The following is a 16,083-nucleotide window of genomic DNA, read 5'->3' as shown; positions in this document are numbered from 1 at the left end:
CCAAGGCGCTCCTGGCGTGGGGCTGGCATCAAGAGTCCACCGCCGATTCTGCTACCCCAGCCCAACACTCAGGCAGGTGTGACTACCTCCCACTGGCAGGTGTGCTGGGATGAACAGTCTCCCCCATATTCACATCCACTCCGAATCTCAGAGTGTGGCCTTGTGTGGGAATAGGATGTTTGCAGATGTGATCCACTGAGGTCACCAGGGTTAGGGCAGGCCCTAAATCCAACAGCTGGTGTCCCTTTGGGGAGAGGAGAGGACAGAGACACAGGGACGATGGTCACAGGAAGCCGGAGAGAGGGAGCCACTAGCCCAGGAGCACAGGAGCTGCTGGGAGCTGGAGGAGGCAGGAAGGAGCCTCCTCTAGAGCCTCAGGAGGGAGCACAGCTCTGCCCACACCTTGACTTCAGAGTGCTGGCTCCAGACGGCACAAGCCGCCCAGTTCGTGGGCATCTGTCACAGCGGCCCCAGGACACTCGTGCATCCAACAGCGGAATTAAGCCCGGAGGTCAGTAACTGGCCGAGAGCTCCCTGGGCTTCGGAGCAGCGCAGCCACTCCCAGTGTCCTCGTCCTGCTTCCCGCCGCGTCCACCTCATCCAGAACACTCCCCATCCCCGCTCACAGGCTGCTGATTATGATCAAAGATTTGCAAACGTCCCTGCCTCCACCACATCCAAATGAGTGCCATTACAGGAAAGAAGTCCAGATAAAAATACCCAAACCCAGGGAGCGCCCGGGAGAGAATCAGCGCATCTATGAGCAGCCCCGCAGCCCCAGCATCTGGACTCGCGGGCAGCCCAGCTGCAGGAGGGCCCCCCCACCTTCCAGGCCCGGGGTCCCCTCCAGGCCACCTCCAAGCAGACCACAAGGTCCCCACTCCTGGCGCTGTGTTTGCCTTTTTCATCAACCAAACAAAGCCAGAGAGATGCAAAGAGAGCCTTGGGAAAGCGGGTCGGTACATTCTTCCCTCCGCTGTCACCAAAGAGAGCTGGAGGGGCAGCGGGGGGAGGGGAGCGCCGGGGGGAGGGGGATAAATTACTGCACGCGCGTCCAGCTGCACCAGGATGTAATAAAATGTGTTGCTAAGATACAAGTGCCAAAGAAGTTCATTAAAGGACACTTTAAACCAAGCTGCCAGACTCTTCTCCCTTTAAAGGCTACTTATTTGGTCCCGTCCCTCATGTTTATAATTAGATCGACAATATGAGAGTGGCAGTCCCCACTCGAGCCCACTCAGCAGAACTTGTTAATAAAATAACTCCCGACAAGGCGCTGACTTCGGCCGGGCTGTGGGGCGGCTGCGGGCCCGCTTTATTTACAGAAATATAATCTGAGCTCCGCTTACTTATCTAAATGAGAGATGAAGGTTCCTGAAGAGCCTCAGTGGTCCTCTGGCCAGGCAGTCCACCGCTCAGTCCCCTACAGGGACTGTGGTCCCTGGGGCCTGGAACCACCGCCTCGCAGGGCTCACCAGCAGATGCTCGGGTCTGAGAACCTCAAGGTCACAGATGCCGAGCGCTCTGTACACGGACGCCACGCAAGACACCCACCAGGGGACATTGAGGCAGGATGTTACTACATCACGACAACCCAGTGTGATGGAGCTGGCCCGGGAGGAGGGACACCAGGCCGCCTCCGCTGGGCCTGGAGGATGGAAGGGAAGGACACGGGGCCTCAGGGAGATAACCTGGAAAGGCCATCAGAGGACGCCTCCCTGAGGACTCAGCTGGGCTCCGGCTGCAGGAGGGCGCCCCTGGGCCCGCACCATCCAGAGAAGGCCCTGATGTTCAGCCCATGCCTACACCTCAGGAGATGTCACGGATGCAGGATTTCTGGTTTCTCCTGAAGTATCAGAGGAGTGCGCTGCACAGGCCCAGGCCCCGTGGTGACCGACGGCGCTGATCCCATGGCAGGGCAGGGTCTCTCTGGGGGGCCGGCCCTCAGCAGGACCACGCACTGGCCCGCGGGGGGCAAAGTCTGTGATACTGCACAAGGGAGAGCACCTCGGATTGTAATGAGGCAGTCACAGCACTTCTGAACAGCGTCTTGGCAGACGCAGACCTGGCCTGGCCTCCCGCCTCATTGCCATTGGTGTTGCTTCCCCTTGGCTGATTCGGTGCTGGTGTGGTGGACAAAGGACTCAGAACAACCCAGTCTATCCTGGGACAGCTCTACCAGAGAATTTCTCCAGACCTGGGAGTTAAAACTGCCCTTCTCGCAGCGGTTTGGCGCCTGCCTTTGGCCCAGGGCGCGATCCTGGAGACCCGGGATCCCGGTGCATGGAGCCTGCTTCTCCCTCTGCCTGTGTCTCTGCCTCTCTCTCTCTGTGTGTGTGTGTGTGTGTGTGTGTGACTATCATAAATAAATAAATTAAATAAATAAATAAAAATAAAAGATTTTAAAACTGCCCTTCTGGTAACTTCTAGCTTCTAATCAAAATTCTGCCCCACGAAAGGGCTGCTGCTCCCTCTTAAATATTATAGCCAGCTGGTGATTTAAGGATACGGGTCAGTTGTGCTAGAGAGGACAGCCCCCCTGCCCTGTCCCATCAGCTCCCTCATACTCATATGTTGCTCATTCCCAGCCACACCCGCCTCTGCTGGAAACGCCAGGCATGCCCCACCTCAGGGCCTTTGCACAGGCTGTTACCTCTGCCTGGAGCACTCTTCCTGCGGACAGCCATGAGGCCCGCTCCTCCAGCTTCCGCAGGCCTTTGCTCCAGGGCTGCCTTCTCAAGGAGGGGCTGAAGTCACGGAGAGCTCTGTTACCCTGATCCCTTCCAGCACCCTCCCTGCACTGAACACACCAGGATCCCCACGTCCCAGCTCCTGCTTTAAATGCAGGCCACAGGTGGCTCCTTGCAACCTCCCTGTGACCTGCCCACCTGCCGGTGCCGCAGCCCTAACCCCGCTCAGGGCCCCTCTGGATCTCTGCCCACGATGATGCCCGCAACTGTTGTGTCGCCTCCCCTGTCGAGCCAGGACGAGCCCTCAGAGGGGCCTTCTTAAACACGTTCCCTCGGCGGTGGCAGCCGGGAGGAGGCTGGCGATGTGTGCAAAGAAAACTCTGCATTCAGTGGGGCTGTCAGACTGTAGTTTAAGAAATAATTCCAGCATTTATGTGCGGTGTGCCTATTACCCCCGAGACGAGCCGCATTAATCACAGAGAAGAGTTAGTATCACTGATTGGAGGAAATGCCGCTTGTCACTTTGTAACCTGCATCTCACATTAAATTCTGGATCACAGTCTCTAATATGTATATATTTTTAATTGCATTTTCAAGTTCATTTACATGCGCAGATTGGCTTTCCGCCTGAATGACATCAAAGAGAAACACATCTCCCTCTCTTTCTCTCTCCCCCCTGCCCCAGCCCTGCCTTTCTTTTGTGGGGCAAAAAGCCGCTCCCCAAATGGATTACGGTATCACCCAGGGGCAGCCTGCTGGAGCCCCCCAGGGAGACCCCAAGAGACCTCTCCCACCTGCTGTTTCAAGCAACTTTTGGCTGCTTCCGCACAAGAGGTGAAAAGGCAGTCATGACCCCCTCCCCCCCAATGACGACCGCTCCCCTCCAAGTACCATCTCTTAGCACTTTTCTGTTCAGGAGGGTGACTCTCCCCTCACAAGCCCACACCAATCTCTACCTTGAGCACAGGCTCTGAAGGTGGCAGGCGGCTGGGTGACAAACACCCCTGCAGGGACTCCTTCCGAACCATCTTTTCAAAACTTACCTGCACGGAGGGAGCTGCAGTCAGTCTGGTTCAGTGAGTTTCACAAAATGGGCAGTTTGGAATGTGCTGGGTCCTGCCAAGGTGGCCTGCCCCCTACTTGTGCCAGACCCCAGCATGTCACACAGTGGACACCCGACAGAATGCCTCCCCCGCCCCCTCCCCCAAAAAAACCCTCCAATGGATGAAAAATAATTGTTTAAACAAAAACAACAGGCTTCTCGCACGACCGCAGTGTGTGGTCAGGAAGACCGGCGTCCCCCAGGGCTCATTCTGGTCCTGGGTGCCAGTCTAATCCTCTGCCTTAGTTTCCCAAGTTGTGACATGAGGCCTTGGCAGAGGTGCCCCACAACGCCACCTCCCCGTGGCTCTAACGTCTCGTACTCTAAGCCGTCATGCCAAGTCTGGGGGACACACACCCCCAACAGCCACCAAATCCCAAATTCAGGCCCCAATCCCAGCTGTGGACACACACCGATCCATGGAGACAAAAGCAACCCAGAGGTTTCTGTCCTGACAAAAAGCCATCTATTTCCCCATGGCAATCCCATCTTTGGGGTGCTGCCAGTTTTTGGCTTCTCACATTGTGGTGGATAAAGTGATACTGCTACAGCTCCCTCTAACTCCATTGCCCTGCTGCATGCTGGGAACTACGCCAGGCACTTGGGACGTGCATCCTCACTAATCCTCAGGACAACCTTGCCTGGGAAGCAGCATTATCCCCACTTTGAGATAAGGACCCAGCCACCTGCCCCTCCTATTGTAATTACATGGAGGCTGAGGAGCCACTCAGCCTTGGACAAAAAAAAAAAAAAAAAAAAGAAAAGGAAAAAACCCCCAAATCCCCCAAGGAGGCCCTTCTTTCTGCTGTGTTTTAACACGACCAACACAGGTGCCAAGCAAAGAGAACAAAACGTGAAGCACAGGCCCATCTGAGACCGCACGGGACGCCCGCTGTTGGCAGTCGGACCAGAACGGAGCTGTATCAGCAATTTCTTACCACGCTCTGGAAACTGCTACTACCGAACAATAAGTAACCACCAATAAAAGAAAAAAAATCTTAAGGAAGCATGGCTGTTCCCCTGGAAAACAGAGGCTGTTTCAGAACGAGAAGAGGCCCCCACACTGGAGAGTGAGAGGACTGTCAGCCGAGGCGGGATCCACGGGGCAGAGGGAAGAGCGGGAGGAGAATGTGCTCCCGGGCCGGTCCAAACCTCACCCCCACGCTGCAGGGACCCCTCCCTGCACCCAGCCCGCCGCCCACTCCCCACCCTGGTGCCACATGCAGAGACCGGATGCAGACCCAGGCTCCCTCCGAAGTTCTACGACCTTCTAGCTCAGAGTAGAGCTCCCGCTCATCATCACAGACCAGCTACTTCTAATGAGCCAGTGCTCGTTTCTGAAGCACTAACTGCACCGACTTTTTTTTTTTATATAAAGATTTTATTTATTTATTCATGAGAGATACAGAGAGAGGCAGAGACGCAGGCAGAGAGAAGCAGGCTCCCTGAGGGGAGCCCAATGCGGGACTGGATCCTGGGACCAGGATTACACCCTGAGCCAAAGGCAGATGCTCAACCGCTGAGTCACCCAGGTGTCCCTGCACCGACTTTTATCTGAACGCACGCCCCAGACACTTTCCTAACTCGTGGCACAAACTGCTGTCATCTGTCCTCTACGCACTCCAGCGGAGGGGTGAGGCCTATGGGGCCCGGAACTGGATTACAGCCCCTGCTCCACTCACCCCCGTGTGATGTCAACCAGCCACACGCTCCCTCTGGGCTTCAGCCTGTCCGCCACGAAATGGAAACTAAGAGCAGGCCTTTCCCAAAGGGTTATGTGAACACTGAATGGGCTGGTCCAAGAGAGCCCGAGGAGGGGCTTGGCTCGGGCTCGCATCAGACAGGGAAGCTGGGACTCCGGACAGAGAGTCAGAAGATGACCACCAGGTCTCACCTGCTGAGGACGCACCTGAGGATCTGGGGCTTGCTGTACCCTCCGAGGGAACCTCTGGTGTCATTTCTTAAGCACGAACCGCGAGCCAGCTCTCTGCTACCCGGTTTATAAGGCGCCGCGATTCGCATTTTACAGCCACTGAATGTGGGACAGCCACAGGAGGGTGGCGTTAGGTCTACAACTCCTGTCTGGCCAGTTGTAAAAGCTGTGCTTGACCTCCGTGTTACCTGCCTCCTGGAGGCAGACGTCAAAAGCCTTCTTGGCTGCCAGCTTCTGGAAGGGAAATCAAATCCAGAGTCCTAGTTCCTTAAACAGTGTACATTCCTAACAGCACAGCCATGCCTCACCCCCCTCCAGAAACCCGCCTCTTCCCCCAGTGTCCCCCTGTGTCTGGGGGGAGGGCCTCGGAGGCTGAGCAAATAGATACCCCCAAAGGGGCCGCCTTGAATCCCCCGTGTGTTGTCCAAGTGTGCCAAGATGCTGCTCCACTGCAAAAGTCCACACTGCCAGAGGAGGTGGGCGCCTGCTGGGGCCCAGGGGTGAGCTCCAGCGGGCGACCGGGCAGCAGGGCATCCAGTACGGGGCTCACACAAGTGATGTGAAACAGCAGCAAGCCCGTGACTTGGTTCCTGGACAAAGGTGTTGGAGGAAAAACCTGCTAAATCACAGGGCTCATCATCGTAGCCAGCAGCTCTAATGAGGCATCGTGGGATTACCAAAGTTATTATCAGAGTCATCTCATTGAAAAAATTCAAAACTAATTGATATCAATTGTACAGCTCCGTCAGCAGGTGTCTGAAGAGACTGACTATCAAAGCGAACCTTGGACTGGCTGGAGAGTAAGGCACAGCCAACATCCAGCTCTACCAGGAGCCACAGAGCAACAGGACACCCTCGCTTGGAGAAGAACGCAGGGAACAGGGAACAGTGGGGAGCAGCAAAGGAAAGGTGGCAGCTCCCCCAGGCACAGCAGGTATCCCCTGGGGTCTCAGATGCAGGGACACGTCCCTTCAATCAACCCCTTGGCTTCCTGGTGGAGACAGGTCCTATCACTACACCCACTTTACAGATAGGAGGCTCAAGGAAGCAAAAGGACTTGTCCAAGGCTACTCCGCCAGATGCGGGAGCTGGTGTGTGACTTTAGGACTTCTGCTCTTGAGGCTATATCATGTTAGACCCTACAGTGCAGGGAACCGGTCAGCGATGAGGCATTGGTAAAACAGAGAAACAGAGGGCATTGTCTCAGTGGCCCCAAGCTGTTTGACCTTGGGAAGCTGCCCTTTTCTGATCAGTCGGGCAGGAAAGATTCCCCTGCCCGGCCTGACCCAAGTGATGGGATTATCCTAACAATCAAATAAAAAGATAGCATCAAAGAGGTGATGGAACACACAGACCTGTTGAAGAGTATGGGGCTGTGTAGCCAAGGCACTGTGTCTCTGTGCACTTTGATTCTCTGCTTCTCTACAGGTGGAAATGTCACCTCCTTGGCGCGATCCCCAAGCACCCACCCCTTCAGAGCACACGATCGCGTCTGCTGCCCGAGTGAGCCTGGTGGTTAAACATCACATGCAGACCCCTCATTGGGCTTCAAGGGAAAAGCAACTGTGGATACACCTGTCTCCCCAACTCTATGTGAAAATGTTTGCAGACACTGGTGAAAGCATTTTGTAAGCGTAAAGCTTCATAAAATGAGACATCCCTGTTGCTAACAGCACCCCCCCCATCTCCTCCATACCCCTAATACTTGGTGGATGCTTGTTAAACGTTTGTGGAATCAAACCGAGTTTTTCCCAAGAGAGATGTGCACCATACGATGTCAAGTGTAAAAAGCAAGTTGAGGCATGGTATGGTTAGCGAATGCACCACGCGTGTTCATCCGTGTTATGGATATTTGTGTGCGCACAGAACACACCTAAAGGGCACAGCACTGTTCTCACCCTCAAGGGAGGATGGGATGGAAAGAAGGGGACTTACGGTTTTCGGACCTTCGGATTTGTACCGTGAGCCTTTTTTCTAGCAAGCAGGTGTTGCATTTACCACAAAAACTTTTTAAAAAGCAGACCTCTTCTTTAGCTCCTCATTGTTGAGAGAAGTAATAACATTGATCACCACCCTCCTCTGTTAAAGGTTTTCACTTCGGGAGAATGGCAATTATTTTCTTAGTTCAAAAACAAATCCTCTCATTTTCAGCATATGTTCCTGGAAAGTTACTAACCGATTTATGTATGCACGTGTTACACAGACTTCATATATATTTATTGGTACATATTGACGTGTTTGTCACTTATTTCATTTTAGACTTTACAGGCCAAAACAAGACCACACAGACATAACTGATAAACACACGTATATGCATATACGCACATACATACTTTTTTTAAACCAATGGACCAGAGCTGCTAACTGGGTTTCCAGAAACGCCACCAGTCCCAACTAATTGCTCAGTTCTAGGAAGCCCTAGTGAACAGGAAGAAGAACATCACCAAGCGGCCCCCTGCCCTCATGGCCTGTTAGGTGCTTGTCATCCAGGGCTACAGGGCCAGCAGTCTCCCGGCCTCCTCCCCCATGTCATGCACGGGACCCATCGTCCATGTGAGAGCCTTCCTATGCAGGTGACAAACATCTAAAGAGCTCATATGGCCTGGCTGGGCCTCCCTTTCACTCCTCCCTTCCCACCTGCCCTCAGCACCATTCCCGTACCATCCTGACCCATGCCTAATGGCCTTGGCTATTTCTGAGGCTACTAAGTAAAATTCAGGCCTTCATCCTGGCAAGTGATGCCTTCCCTGCTCTGGCCCCAGCTCACCTTCTCTAAGGTTCCTCTCCTGCTCACTCCCACGGTCTTACCGCCAAGAAAACCCACAGCACCTGCAGGTGTCTTCGGGCCATTGTCCCTTAACAGGCTTGGCCACCAGCTTCTCTGGGCCCACAGCCCCAGGTGTCCTTGAGGACCTCCACCCCAACCCTCTCCAGGAAGCTAGCCTCAGTCTCCAGACCAGGAACAACGCAGGTGCTCCCACAGCATGATGTTCCCTGAACTTCTCTGGGATTTTTTTGAAACATGGTTATCTCTGCCTTCCTCTTTTGTGAGGTTCCCAAGGGCCGGGAGCTGTGGGTCTTACTCATTTCCCTGTCTGCTCATCTCAAGCATGTGACAACTTGCCATTTATTGCATGTCTACTACAGGCCAAGCGTTCTGCCAAGACCGTTAGGTCAATCACTGCTATCCTCACGCCCATCTTATTACAAGGTCATCCACTCGCTCAACAAATGTGCATTCAGTCCCTACAGAGCATGGCCTTGAGAATACAGGGAGAGAGGTAAAGCAGACAGAGCGCCACCCCCCTGCATGGAGCTTATGGTCTAGGACAAAGCAGACAGGAAAAACTTGAGACAGACAACCGCCAGCACTCTCTGGAGGCAAGGAAATGCCTGAGGCGCCAGAGAAGCTGCTGGAAAGCAACCACGGAGGTGGCACTGCCATGTGCAGGAGTGGACATGTGCCCTGAGTGGACACAGTGCCCTGAGTGTGCCCTGAGTGGACCCAAGCAGAACATACCCTGGACAGTGCCCTGAGTGGACACCAAGCAGAACATACCAGAGGGGCCAAGAGGCAATGCAGTACGTTGTTCATGCGGCCAAGAGAAGGAAACCACCCAAACGCCCATCAACTGGTGAATGGACAAGCATAGTGTGGTCCCTCTGTGCCACAGAATATTATTCAGGTGTAAAGAGGACCGAGGGCAGCCCAGGTGGCTCAGCGGTTTAGCGCCTGCCTTCAGCCCAGGGCATGATCCTGGAGACCCGGGATTGAGTCCCAGGTCGGGCTCCCTACATGGAGCCTGCTTCTCCCTCTGCCTGTGTCTCTGCCTCTTTCTCTGTGTCTCTCATGAGTAAATAAATAAAAACCTTTAAAAAAGAAAAAAAAAAAAGAGGACTGAAGTGCCACCGCGTACTACACCTTGGATGAGCCTTGAAAAGTCCCACTTGGTGAGGGCAGCTGGTCTAGAACACCACACATCGTGTGATTACATCACAGGAAAACCAAACAGGCAACTCTAGAGACAGATCAGTGGTTGCTTAGGGTTGGGTGGGGGTGGGTGGCGAGTGAGAGCTGGGGCGGGGGTGGTGGTGTTGAGAGATGAAAATGTTCTAACGTTGATGGTGGGGACAGTTGCAAATCTCTGTGAATATACAAAAAAATCACTAATTTGTGCGTTTTTAAATAGGTCAAGTATGCGATGGGTAAACTGTACTTCAGTAATGCGGTTTTGGGTTTTTACAGTGGATGCACTGAGGAGGCTACTGGAATCTTCAACTAAGAGAAGATAGGGGAGGGACCAGAGTGGTGAAGGGGGAGGGCGGAGGCGCTCCAGGCACAGGGCTCAGGTGAGTGTGGGCCTGGAGGGGGCAGACTTGTGGGCTGCTGGGGGGTCAGGGTGGTGGCAGGGGAAGCCAGGGCTGGGTACAGCTGTCCTAGTCCATACTCTTCCCCACAGGGGATGGAGTGTGGAGCTTTGGGACGCCTTTCTCTTTAGTGTGCAACGATGCTATGAGAACCACCAGACCTTCCCCTTGAAGTCAGGAAGATGAAAATTTACCCTCCTGGATGGGGACAGACTTGAAGAAAATCTTGGAAAAAAAGCATGTCCTTTTACGAAAGGACTGCACACCAGCGGGAGCTTTCTGAATAAACCCAGCCTACAATTTCATTTGGTGGATACTTCCAAGGCGGGGTCCCTCTGGTGTCCGACGTGGCTAGTGAATCACGGCAAAGACATGATTCAGTGCCCGGGTGCGTGCCACATACATAATACCTTTCAAGAAGACATATTTTTATTGCTGCACTTAAGGACAGCCCCTCGGAACCCAGAGTCCATCAAATCGATGGATCGAGCGGCACGAGAGGCCCCAGGTTCACCTCCCGGGGTCTCTCTCTCTCGCAGGAGACCACACCAGCATGGGGCACAGTGAACACAGAAGGTTCTTCGCACTTGGCGGTGAAGCTGAACTTCATGAAGTTCAGGTCTGGAGGTGCCTGCTACACGTGGGCATCTGAACGTTGTACTGAGAACTCCAGAGAGGGAAGAAAAAATTTTTTAAAAACAGTATTTATGATGGGTCTGTTATTTACATGGAAGTGCTTGTTGCTTGACAATTTAGATAAAAATGTTACTGCCTCTCTGCATGTGCTGCAAATTCATGGCGTAAAACCACTGAAGCAACTAATGGAGTCTTCACACATCATATCTTGTTAAAGACGAGGAGTCCGTCCTCCACTGGAATTCAAAACCTGGCAGCCGGGCACATGCCACACCTGGGAATGCAGCCTGGCCAAAACTCAGCTCTGACCAACTCCCCACACCTCCCCCCCCAGCCCCCTTTTTAAAGGAAAGAATACAAACTCTGAAACAGCAAGATCCTAGGGAAGCTGGTTTCCTGTTTATCCCCCAGTCCACGGATGGTGGGAGACACACTGGAGAGTTCTACAGGATCTGCATCTGTCTACTTCTGACCCACAACCAATCTATTTACTTCTACAAGTCCTCGATCAACATCCTTAAACCACTTGTCCATGTTTCTAGAAATTGCTGGAAAAAAAAAAAATCCCAGTGTCAAGGGCATGAATGGGAAATTGATGGCTGGGCACCAAAAGATATTACTCGGCTGCTATTGTATTTCTAACAGATGTGGATAATGGGGTCATCCGTTTCGCTTTACTATCTAGTTCATCATCCACCTATGCACTTTTAATTGAAACTTAACCTTTACATCCCACGTTCCAAGAAGGAGCAGCACAAAAACACATCTCCGGAAGTGCAAACGGTAGGAGTTTCTTCCCCAGCGAATCTATAAATGAGCACTACCTGTGATTTATGTGTCGAGTCAAAAAACAAACTCTGAGATACTGGCCTTTTCGTACCTGCTCCCACATTCCTGCTACTCCCGGGCAGGTTCCGAGGTGACCAAGCAGAGCCCCCGCTGCTCCTCTTCGAGACCGTGGGTGCAGCCCAGAATCGCCTCCAAGAGCTTGTTTCCTAGACCTTTCCCCAAGCCGAGCTGCCAATCACCACCAAACTCTCCCAAGGAGGGCGAGACGGTAAATGTTAAGTCTACCCAACTCATTTCATAGGTGACCTCTGAAAAGATTTCACCGCGGAGCTTGGGAGAGACAAGGCAGCTTTATTAGCATGCTGCACCACCGCCTCGGCCCCCTCCCCTCCCTCTTTTATGAGCCCTTGTTATATAAAATGCCACAAAGGGAAAAGGAAAAACAACCGACAGTTCCAAACACAAGTTCCGATGGCCAGGCCCGACGCGCTGGCTGCTTCCCAGGTGTTATATTTAGTCGTTTAAAAGAGAAACATTTTTAAAAGACCGGAGAACAAAAGTTTTCCTTGTTTCCTTTCTTTTTGAACACACACTCACACACACAAAAAGATGGAGGTACATGCCATCCGCAAGCATCTTTCCTTCCCCGAGTTCAAATTTAAAGGCGAAGGCAGCCTGGAGTAGGACAGCTCCTTCTCCCAAGCTGCACGGGAGCCTCCAAACCGAATTTCCAAATGTTTCTCTCAGCCTCATCTAAATTCCGGCATGACAGATAATAAATAGCTACTCATTTACTATCATCATAAAATTTTAAACAGCCTTGAAACAGTTGCCACAATACAGAAGACATGATCAAACCCAAGCTCTGAAAAGCCACTCCAAATAGTAAAACTATTGCCACGCAGAAGCACACATAAAGACATTGTTGCAATAAAAGCTGCTGGATTACTGGATTCTCTCTCCCTCTCCCCCCGCCCCCTCTCTCTTAAATCTTCCACTCAGAGCCTAAGAGTCAACAACTTGCCGTTTTACCCAGCGGAAAAGAAAAAAAAAAAAAAAAGGGGCTTAGCAACCCTCAGCTATCACACCGTACCGGATTTGGTGATGGGTTTTTTTTTTTCCTTTTTTCTTAAAAAATAAATAAAGTCTCTGATTTGATTGCACACAGTGATTAAACATCTTTGTGCTCAGCGAAGGGTCTCCCAACCCCTCCCCCTCCAAAAATGGCATCAAAGCAATCAAAATGGTAATGCCGGGCCTGGGTCCCCTCCCCCCGCGAACTCCCCGACTTCGCCGGGGCCGCGCGCCGGACCCCCCTCCGGCGGGAATGGAAGCTTCCACGCCTGGACGGGGGCGCGGGCCGGGCGCGCGCGGCCGGGGAGGGGGGGCCGCGGCACCGACAGAAAGGGGTTAACGCGTTCGTCCCAACCCTCCGGTCCAGCCGGGCGCCCCCGACCGGGCGCGGACCCGCGGGAACTGCCGTCTTCCCCCGCGCAGCCCCGCGCCCTCCCCCTCGGCCGCGCGCCCCCTCCCTCCACTTTTCAACTTTAAAGACTCGAGATTTACACCCGGCCTCCGAGTTCCCCCGCTCCGCCCCCGCCCCCCCCCGCGGGGCGGCCGCGCCTCCCCCTCCCCCCGAAGGCCCTCCGCGGGGTGGGGCGCGTCGGGCGGGGGCCGCGGCCGGGAGCGGGGGGCGGGGGCGGGGGCGGGGGGCGGGGGCCGCTGTCCAAGTTTGGAGCTGGCGGCGGCGCCGGCATTCCGAAGGAAGCGCGATCGATGGCCAGGGGGCGCGGCGGGGGCGGGCCGGCGCAGGGGAGGGCCGGGGAGGGGCGCGGGCGCCCCCCGCCCCCGCCCCCGCCCCGCCCCCGCCCGCCGCGGAGCCCCGGGAGCGCCATTGGCTGCGCCGCTCAAAGTTCTCGGCTCCGGGCGGCGCGGGGAAGGGGCGGGAGCGCGAGTGCGGGGAGCGGGGCGCGCAGGGGGAGGAGCGGAGGGGGAGGGGCGCGCGCGGCGGGGAGGGAGGGGAGGGAGCGGGGGCGGGGGCGCGCGGCCGGCCGCGCTCTGGCGGCGGCATCTGTTCGTGGTGCTGAAACCCCGAGCGCTGAGCTCAGCGCAACTAAGTCACAATGGACAACTTTTCCTCCCCGGAGGGGCCGGGAGGGGCGCGGGGGGGTCGGCGGCGGGGCCCCCCCTCCGCGAGGCGCTCGGCGGGGGTCCCCGTGTCCGCCTGAAGCCAGAGACCAAAGTTGGGGCAGAACTGGGGGGGTCCCGGGGGCGCCTTTCTTTTGTTCCCCGGGAGCTGGCGTCAGGTTCCGAGAATAAAAAGTGATGCCGGAGAAGGGGCGGGGAGGGGGAGCCCGCGGGAGCGATTCTTCGAGGCGGATTTGCCACGGAATCCAGAAACCGCGTCCAAGGAGTTTGCGGCGTCCAGGCCCCAAACACCGTCGTCCCCCCCCCCCCAGCACCAGCACCCCGCCAGCACCGTGCCCGCCCGCCCCTACCCTCCCGCCGGGGGGGGCCGAGCCCGGAGAGATCGCCGCATTCCAAAACCCTGTCCACCAACTCAAAATGGACGCCGGGCTGCTCGCCGCCTTCCGAGCGCAGCGCCTGTTTCGGCCACTGCCGGAGCCCGGCTCTCCCCCGCGGCCGCCAAGGACCCGGCTCTTTCTTTCCAGAAAAGCAGGGGGGCGGGCAACTTTGCGGCCGCACCCGGGCTCCCTGGGGAGCGGGAGCGCGCGGCGCCGAGGCCGCACTTTTCAGGGTGCAGCCAAAGTGCCGGGCGACCCCCGCCCGCCGCGCCCCGGGCGGAGTTGGGGGGCGCAGGCTCCGCTCGCTTACTTGTTTGTCGCTGAGCGCGGCGCCCCGCGGCTGCCTCTCGTGGAGCTGCTTCTTGAGGTCGCCGTTCTGCGGAAACACGGGGAGCGGGCTCAGGCCGGCCGCCCGGGGGGTGGAGCGCGCCCCGGGCCCGCGGCCCCCCGCCCCCGCCCCGCCCCGCCCCGCCCGGCAGCCCGCGGGCCCGGCGGTCCGCACGCGGCGCGCCCCAAGTTCCCCGGGCCGCGTCCCGCACGCGCGGCGGCCGGGCAGTGCCGCGCGGGGCCGCTTACCTGTGGCTGCCGCCTCATCGGGGCAGCTCGCGGGGCGGGGCGGGGGCCGCGGCCACCCGGCGGCGCGCCCCGAGCCGTGCAAGTTTGCAGGCAGGGGTGCGTGTGCGAGTGAGTGCGAGTGTGACTGTGTGCCGGGGGAGGGGGGAGGAACAAAGAGCCAAGTAAACACGGCGAGTCCGTGTCGAGCAAAGCTCATAAATATTCAAGTCGCGTCCTAATCTCCCCAACACACACACGCGCACGCCGCAGTTCCTCTCGGGCTCCGGCCGCCACGCCGCCGCTGGCCCGAGCGACGGCCGCCAAAAGTACTTTTGCAAACTGTGCGGGATTGCGCGGGGGAGGGGGCCGGGTGGGGGCCGGTGCACGCTCTCCCACAGACACCCCGGGGCGGGCTCGCGAAGGGGTCGCCGCCTGGCACCCCCGGTCCCGCGGACGCGGCGGCGAAGGCGCGGGGCTCAGGTCCCCCGGGCTCCGGACCCCACCCCCACCCCCACCCTCACCCCCACCCCCACCCCCAAACTGTGCCAAATGGCTAGAGAGGAAGGAAGGAGGAGCAGCCCGTGGTGGCGAGGGGGGGCCGTGCACGCTGGAGACTCCCCGGGCCCCGGGGCAGCCTGGAGGAGGAGCCCCGGCCAGGCACACCTCCGGCCGCGCAGACCAGACCGTGCGGCGACGAGGAGGAGCACGGCGGGCGCGGGTCCCCGAGGCGCCCCCACTCCCGGCCCGGGGCCCCCGGCCGCCTACCTGGTGGCGCGCGAGTTCCACGGCGAGCGCCTCGGGCCGGCTCTGCAGCTCCATCCCGGCAACTTGGGCAGCACTTTGCGCTCACTTCGGCCCCGGCCCCCGGGAAGTTGCGCGACTCCGCGGGGGGCGGGGCGGGCCGGGCCGGGCCTCCGGGGAGGGGGTGGGGGACACGAGCCCCCTCCCCCAAGGCCGAGCGGGAGGGACGGGGGCGCCTGGCGAGAGCGGGAAGAAAGGCGGCCGGGCGCCGCGGCCGCTCCAACTCCTCAGGCTGCCCGGCAAGTTGCGCCGGGTCCCCGGGCCGCCCGCGCTGGCCGGCGCATGGCCCCAGGCTCCGGGAGCCCGCGCAGCCCCGCGCAGCCCCGCGCCCGCCCCGCGCAGCCCCGCGCCCGCCCCGCCGCCGGCCGGCAGGGACTATATTTCCTCCGGCGCGCGCCTGGATCTCGCTGGGCCTCGGCAAAGTTGTGCCTCGGCACGATGCTAATTCGGCAGTGCCCGGATGGAGCGGGCCGGGGCGGCGGGGGGCGGGGGCGGGGGGCGGGGGGCGGCGCCGAGCCCGCCCGCCCCGCCCCGCCCCGCCCCCGCCCCGCCCCGCCCGCGCGTGCGCACTGCCGCCCCGCCGCGGCCCCGCACCGCGAGCGGAGAACAAAAGTGGCGGAGCCGGGGGCGCCGAGGGGTGCGGACGCGAGGAAGACGCGCCGCGCGGCCCGAGCCCGGGCTTGG

General features: G+C 57.8%; 1 protein-coding gene across 3 annotated transcripts in view; it reads right to left on the bottom strand.

The window, feature by feature from the left end:
• The window catches only part of PHF21B (PHD finger protein 21B), an 84,269-nt gene extending 68,762 nt beyond the window's left edge, over positions 1-15,507 (bottom strand). The window contains exons 1-2 of one of the 3 annotated variants that reach the window (XM_072843574.1): positions 15,364-15,507; positions 14,354-14,419 (exon numbers count right to left, since the gene is read on the bottom strand). In XM_072843574.1, the coding sequence (XP_072699675.1) occupies positions 14,354-14,419; positions 15,364-15,417 (120 nt within the window). In that variant the 5' untranslated portion in view covers positions 15,418-15,507. Of the gene's footprint in view, positions 1-14,353; positions 14,420-14,619; positions 14,702-15,363 lie in introns of those variants that run through there. The other 2 variants (XM_072843576.1, XM_072843575.1) reach the window with 2 other exon arrangements.
• Positions 15,508-16,083: the final 576 nt, after the last annotated feature.

Source organism: Canis lupus, chromosome 11 (assembly GCF_048164855.1).
Source record: "Canis lupus baileyi chromosome 11, mCanLup2.hap1, whole genome shotgun sequence".
Taxonomy (NCBI): Eukaryota; Metazoa; Chordata; class Mammalia; order Carnivora; family Canidae; genus Canis; species Canis lupus.
This window is presented reverse-complemented; position numbering and strand designations above follow the sequence as displayed.